Consider the following 7,428-nt stretch of genomic DNA (forward strand, 5'->3'; position numbering starts at 1 on the left):
TACTACAAAATTGTAAAACTTTATGAGGTGGAGTTTTGTTCTTTTAAATCTAGTAATGTAATTTCTTCACTCATGCTTCATTGTATTAATTCATGTCTTCCAATTTTTCGTTTTCCTAAAAAAAAATTAGAGCATAGAACCAAGAAGAATTTTGATCTTTAACTCAATTTACATATTTATTAATTATTTACACATGAATTTCTAGAAAGGCAAGTGGTTTGTTCATTTATTTCCTTTTGTAATACAAAAAAGTGGTTTGTTTATTACTTTCTGACAGTTACTTACTATGGTTTTTAGTTCTTTTACCTTAAGTCACAATTTTCGTAAGGGTACCCGCATTGTGAACACGCCATTGAGATTGCCCATCAAACCACATCATGTTCTTGTGAAATCATTTATGCTAGTGATGTAAGTTTACCGCTCTCCTTGCAAGGATTATTCTGATTTTATATTGTTTGTCAAAAGTGGTTTTTGCATCTCTATCTCTATCTCTATCTCTATCTCTATCTCCCTCTGGATACGTCTAAGAGAGCTGCTACGCGTCCTGAACATTTTCCCGACTGTTATTTCCGGATTGACGTGGAACGTACGTGGCTGATGCCACGTTGTCTCGAGTCCCATGTGCATCATTTTTTTTTCTTTTGTCTTTTTCCTTTGCAGCACACTCATTTCAAAATGAAAAAAAAAAAAGAAAAAAAAAAAGAAGAAGAAGCAAAGCCATCTCTCTCTCCTCTGTCGCCAGATGTTCCCCACCCTCTCTCCCTCTCCCTTTCTCCCTCTTGCTCTTTCTCCCTCTCGACATCTATTAGAAACTTGCTCTCTCTCCCTCTCTGCCTCTCTAAATCAAAAATCACAAGAAACCCTCTCCTCTCCCTCTCCCGCTCTCCATCCCTCGCTCACCCTCTCTCCCACTACGGCCAACGGCCAACGGCCACCTCCGCCGCTTACCGTATCTCTCACTCCGGCGCAAAGGTTTCGGCCACGGCGAAGAAGAACGATTCTTGCTCTCCCTCCGTCGCTCCTGTCTCTCTCTCACACTGATGAAAGCGTTTCGGCCACCGGCGAAGATTGGATTTTGGTCAAATCCCTCCTTTCAACACACCTCCGCCGCTGACCGACGACCCAAGGCGTACCACCACTGACAAGCCAGGCCACCAAAAGAAGCAATTTTCTCTGTTCTTTTCGTTTTGGCGTACCACCAAAATTCCCACCGACAAAATGGGTATGAGAATTTTCTCTGTTCTTTTCGTTTTTTGATTTTGATTCCAATTGGGAGAAGATTTATGTTTTTCCACTTACTATTTGACTATTGTTTGCTCCGTTGGGCTTTTGGATTTGTGGTAGTTTTACATGTGTAGCTGCTTTGTTTGATGATTTGCTTGTATATTTTTTGCTTTTGGGTTTCTTGTTTTTTTTTTTTTTTTCTCTACAGATGGTAGTTTGGGTTTGTTAGTTTTTTTTCTACAACTTTTCCTATTTTGAGAAATTCTGGGCAGTTTTTCCTGTTTTTGGAATCCAAACCAAATGGGGTTGTGGGTGTTACAGGTTGTGCCAGTTTTCTTTTGAATGTTGATTGTTTTGTGAGATTTATCTGTGTAGAGTGGGTTGTTGTTTGGACAACTAAGAATAATTGAAGACACAAATGGGATGCTTGATGTTAATTAGTTTTCTGTTTGTGTATTCTAATTAATTGTATCTGCAATGTTATTGGGCATACATTTTTTAAAAAATTACCAATCTTGATATTTTTTTCTTGGTATAATCTGTCAGGATCTATTGTAACTTGTGAAGTAGGATCAATGATGAAGCTCTTGACCCTCATTTTGGCTCTCCAATTGGTTGGATAAATGCTTGTGTGAAAAGAAAGCTTGAAGTAATGGATAAAGTTGGAGTATGTCCGATTAAAAAGCTGGTTTTGCAGTAGTCTACTGGTACTTGGGAGGTTACAGTCGTGGAGGGATTGAAGACCTTGAAGTTTTGGCACTATGTATTCATATTTTGATCATTGTTGTTGTAAAGATAGTTAAAAAGTCTGTCATATGCAATGAAACTACTAATATTTGTCTATTTATTTATAGTGTCATCCAAAAAAACATTTGCTGGAAATTAGATTTTTTGCTATTGAATACATCATACATGGATTTTGTAACTCGAAGATCTGTATACATCATTAACAGATTTATTAAATGACACTAATAAATCTTTCTTCTTCTATATTCTAGCTATGAATGTTTTATAGCATTGGATATGACATCCTAAAAAAAAAAAAAAAAAACAACCAATTGGGTACATTTGCATCTCTTGAAGCATAACTACAAAACAAGAAATAGAAGCAAATCTACAAAATAGGAATACAAACTGAAACTGTAGAGTTTCAAGGATCAAAATAAGAATACAAAACAGGAATACAAATTGAAATTGTAGAGTTTTAAGGATCAAAATAAGAATACAAACTAAAACTGTAGAGCTTCAAGGATCAAAATAGGAATACAAAAAACTATAGAGTTTCAAGGTATTCCTAACAGTAGAGTATCAAGGATCAAAATAGGAATACAAACTGCAACTTGCTCTTGTCATTTCTTCACCTTTGTTAATTTTAACTTTCTAACAACCTTTTCTACAATGGATTGCTTTTGTGTTGACGAGGGCTTTCCTTTACTTTTTGCAACTAAAGGACTCCGCAACTTATTACATTTCTAATACCTCCCATCAGTTGCTTCATTACAAATCGAATATCCACTGGGAATGTGAAGAGAAGGTGCACTACTCAAACTGCTTCCACTTCTTAACCCATTACAAAGCAATTCCTCCTTTAACTTACGTACACAAGCCTTCATTGTCATATAGGTTTCATTGTAATCTGATGTGAGAAATGCTACTTCAGAAAAATCATTGCATAAATCATGATATTTTTGTGCTTTAGGATTGCCACTCAAATCGTCATAACTACTTTTAACGAAAGTATATTTTCGTTTCAAGTCCTTCCTCCATCGGTCAAGAATATATTTGGATGGCAACTCTTTCACATCTTTCACCAAGGTAAGAACAATAAGGGCATGCTTGCACATGATTCATCTAAATTCAAACAATCTACAAGTACATTTTACCTCACATTCAGTGTCATTAAAGTAAACACAATATTTTACTTCTTTTGTGAAGTCACCACTAACTCTTACACGATCAATAACTTCATATGTAGAAATCGCACCTTCGCATTTTAGTAAGGATGGCAAATACATCATCATGAATCCCTTAAACTCTTCTTGAACTTCTTTGAACTTTTCATTTGTGTAAATAGCTTGAAGTTGACGCTTAATAGAATGAAGAGTTATAAGTGGAAACATTTTATTGTAAGAACCAAAATCAGCTAGACGCTCGTTCTCCACCATTCTTATCAAAGCATTGTCATAATCCCCAACAAATTTCTTCAACGGAGTCTTTGACCCCACATAATCATCAAAAAAGGCATTCATACTCTCACTTCGTTGTGTAGTGGACATTCCGGCCCAAAATGTACCTGTCACATATGCCGGTACCCATTGATGCCGCTCTCCATATAATTGACATAACCATGCATTCTCTTGAAGATTATATTTCTCAACTACTTGTTGCTATCTTGTTTCAAATTCATCACAAATCAAAGAGTTATATATGCAATTTAATAGAGCACCCTTAAAGTTTTCATATTGATAGTAAGATCCAAGCTTATGCGGAACTTTGCTCATTATATGCCATAAACAAAATCTATGTGTAGCTCTTGGAAATACTCTCCGAATTGTAGCTTGCATAGCTCTATCTTGATCAGTTATAATTGCATTTGGAGCTCGGTCTGACATGCATTTCAACCATGTTTCGAACAACCACACAAAAGTATCGGTATTCTCATTTGATAGTAACCCACACCTAAAAAATATGGATTGACCATGGTGATTCACTCCAACAAAAGGTGCAAACGGCATCTTGTATTTATTAGTCAAGTATGTGGTGTCAAATCTTATGACATCTCCAAACGATTCATATGCTGCCCTACTTCGTGCATCTGCCCAACACACATTTTTCAAATGTCTTTCTTCATCAAGGTCTATGACATAGAAGAAGCGGTTATTTTTTTGTTGCATTCTCATTAAATAGTTACACAATGCTTTGGCATCTCCTTCTCCAAGTAACTCATTCCTTACTTTGTTAATGCAATTTCGACAATCTTTCTCTCCAAATGGAAGATTATCATACCCACCCACTTCAATAGCAAGAGCTTTGTAATTTTTACTTGGACGAACTCCAGCATCATCTAGTTGTTCAAGCTTTCTTTTCACACGAGAATTTAACTTCTTATGGCATCTAAAATATTTTGCCTTGCTTGGGCTTACTACATGAGTGTGTTCAAGCACGACACTAGACAATGTAAATCTTCCATCTAGACTTACTTTTGCATTGATCTTTGCCTTGCACCCCATTCTCTCCATTGGTTTTGGCCAAACGATATTAGATGCTTTGCTTTTTGACTTGCCCTCACGAAGGCATGCAATGGTGAAGTATCTTACATTTCCATCATCTCCAAGTCTACGAGATCTTTTTGTCACACCAAAACCTACTTGCTTGGCATATTGCTTATAATATGAAAAAACCTCTTCTTCAGAATCAACATCATACCAATTGTTGGTTCTTCAACCATTTGATTTTCAAGAGTAGTTATATCTAAACAAAGTTAAAAGGAAACAATTAACATAAATTTAACAAATCATATAGTACAAGCAAAATTTTTTTTTTTAACTAACCAATTTGAGGGTCAAGAGCTTCATTGTTGCTTACATTCATCATTGAACTCGGCATCAATGTCAAATTACAGGAGATCCTAACTTGATTGAGAGAAATTAATTCTTTAACTTTTGTGTTAAAAGAACCTCTCTATCAAAGAAACAAAAGTCAAACAATGTTCATTAGTTCTAAGCACTAAGGTTGTTAACCCTTTAACATTTTTCAATCCTGTCAATCCACAACCAACATTACAAAAATAAAAAAAAATAAAAAAAAATAAAACTTTTATACACCAAAACGATTATCCTATGCAAGAAAGCTAAATAATTGTGTTCTTCCATTCAAAAATCCAAGATTAACAAAAATAAAAATAAAAATAAAAATAAAAATAACACTTCCATTCAGTATACGATTAAAAAAAAAATTTGTTAATAATAATTATAATAATAAAAAAAAAAACCCAACAAAAGAGAGATATAATATTATCAATAAAACAAAATCAACTAAGTGAAATACAAAAAAAATGTCTAAATTTTTGTAGGAGAGTCCTAGTAAGAAAGCAATCAAACAACCATATGTGTCATCAACAACAATTAAAATATCTCTAAAAAAATATATATCTCAAAAAAAAAAAAAAAAACACATTTACGTTTACAAATGATGGATTGCAGGCGATGGTGTCCGGTAGTGGAGTGGGTGGTGGGTCACAAGAATGTTACGCAGGGTGGGAGGTGCTCTTTGGTGGGAGGGAAAAATTTTGGAGCGAAATTAAAGGAATGAATTTGAGAAGGAAAAATTATTTTATTGAATTTTTGTCATCTTATGCACCAATAGTCTCGGTCGCCCATCATTCCTGACACACCATTTCTCCAATGCCAAACCAAAACGCAATCTCTGTGGGCCATCTATTTTTTTTTTTTTTTTGACTTGTTTAAATTTAACAGACGTGGCATCAGCCATGTTGGCTCCACATCATTCTGAAAATTACTTTCAGGAAAAATGTCCGGATCTCTAGCATTTCCCTACGTCTAAACTTTGTCACTGGGTGTGTCAGAACAAAATTGAATTTGGTGGTTGCTCTGGTTCAACTAGATAAACAGTAGCCTTTTGCTATGGTATTGTTGATTGGAAAACACAGTGATATTGTAACTCGTCCAGGTGACAGATTTGATGTCCCATAATTTAGTCAACTACAGTTGTCTCTCATGCAGTGATCTTAGACATGCTTGGCTGTACTTGGTGAGTGACGACTTGTATTTTGATGTTTCTTGGTAGGTTATAATGTGTAGTTTTGAGTATTAACTGAGAGCTTGCTATATTTTGATTACAAGTTTCCAGTTCTTATGTACAGTCTATATGATTTCTCCATTTCCATTCGAAGTATCTAGTTATTTCACTGAGAGAAGCATTGTGTGATTAAGCAACTAAGATATGCTGTACCTTAAGCTCTGAGTAGCTTGTTTTAGGGACTCACTTCCTTTCCACCCCTTCTATTTGTCTAATTGGAGTTTAGCCATGGCAATCTACCCCGATTTCCTTGTCATGGTTGTTAAGAACATTCTTCTTCCATAAAACACAAATCCTTCAGTTTCTGTGGAGATGACTTTTCAGGTTTTAGTGTTGGCAAATTCAGTGTCAAACCATGTAAACTAGAAATTGTTCTTTCATACTACTTGTGTCCTTCCATAACACATCCACATAAAAAAAATCTGTTTTCATGTGTTTTTTTTTTAAAAAAATTAATTAAATATCATTTTTAATGTTTTTTTTTAGTACTTTTAATTTTTTTAAAAATTATTATTTTTAATTAATTATTTATATGGACACTTGTCAAACCGTGATTAGTACTGACGTAGCGTTCTGTCAAATTTTGGACGAAATTTTGAAGGAGGGACTATCTTTGTCTTTAGGCAAACCAGAAGGACCTCCTGTAATAAAAAGTAAACCCTATGAGTCAACAAATAAAAAAGTTAAACTACAGAGGTGAATAAGGTATTTAACCCTAAAATAAATGGGTAGCTAAAATAAGAAAATGTGACTTTTTAGTTAAAAGAGAGAGTAGATTTAAAGAGTCAAATAAGAATCATCTAAAGGGCACTACTAGGAGGTTACCTAGAGATTATTAACAGAACTTGATTAAAAATATTAAAGAATGTAACTAACAAAATAAATAAAAAATTAAAGAGAAATTAATTATCATAAGAAAAAGGATATATATATATATATATATATATATATATAAAACAAACAATTAGAGTAATCAAAATATAAAAGCTTATATAAACATTTTTATTGTTTAATAATAAAGTTGATTACGTACTTCAAAATTTTCAAAAGAAAAAGAATTGTCAAAAAGGGGGTTTATCTGCATTGAAGTACAAGTGATTGTTTTTCCCACTGCACAGGGACCGCTGAAGCTCCGGTAGCTATTCCCTTATTGCCGTCTCCTAGTGGTGTGATAAAGCATTGCAGCATGTCTTCCGCCTCACGCACTACTCGATTGGGATGGATGAACTCTCCTCCATGTACCACCAGATTACGGCGTGCCCATATCTTTTTAGCAATCAAGACAGAGAGGTGCAACTCATCCTCGTGGCACCGATCAATAAGAGCCTCCAGAACTTCCTTTATATATATATATATATAACAAACAATTATGGTAACCAAAATATA

The 7,428-nt window shown here is 34.5% G+C and overlaps 1 protein-coding gene across 1 annotated transcript in view; it reads right to left on the minus strand.

Annotated features, from left to right (window-relative positions):
* Positions 1–2,696: 2,696 nt before the first annotated feature.
* The window catches only part of LOC132168464 (protein FAR-RED IMPAIRED RESPONSE 1-like), a 6,114-nt gene continuing 1,382 nt past the window's right edge, over positions 2,697–7,428 (minus strand). The window contains exons 2-4 of the mRNA XM_059579458.1: positions 3,768–4,662; positions 3,177–3,611; positions 2,697–3,059 (exon numbers count right to left, since the gene is read on the minus strand). Of these exons, the coding sequence (XP_059435441.1) occupies positions 2,697–3,059; positions 3,177–3,611; positions 3,768–4,662 (1,693 nt within the window). The remainder of the gene's footprint in view (positions 3,060–3,176; positions 3,612–3,767; positions 4,663–7,428) is intronic.

The sequence above is a fragment of the Corylus avellana genome, chromosome ca1, assembly GCF_901000735.1.
Source record: "Corylus avellana chromosome ca1, CavTom2PMs-1.0".
NCBI classification, from domain to species: Eukaryota; Viridiplantae; Streptophyta; class Magnoliopsida; order Fagales; family Betulaceae; genus Corylus; species Corylus avellana.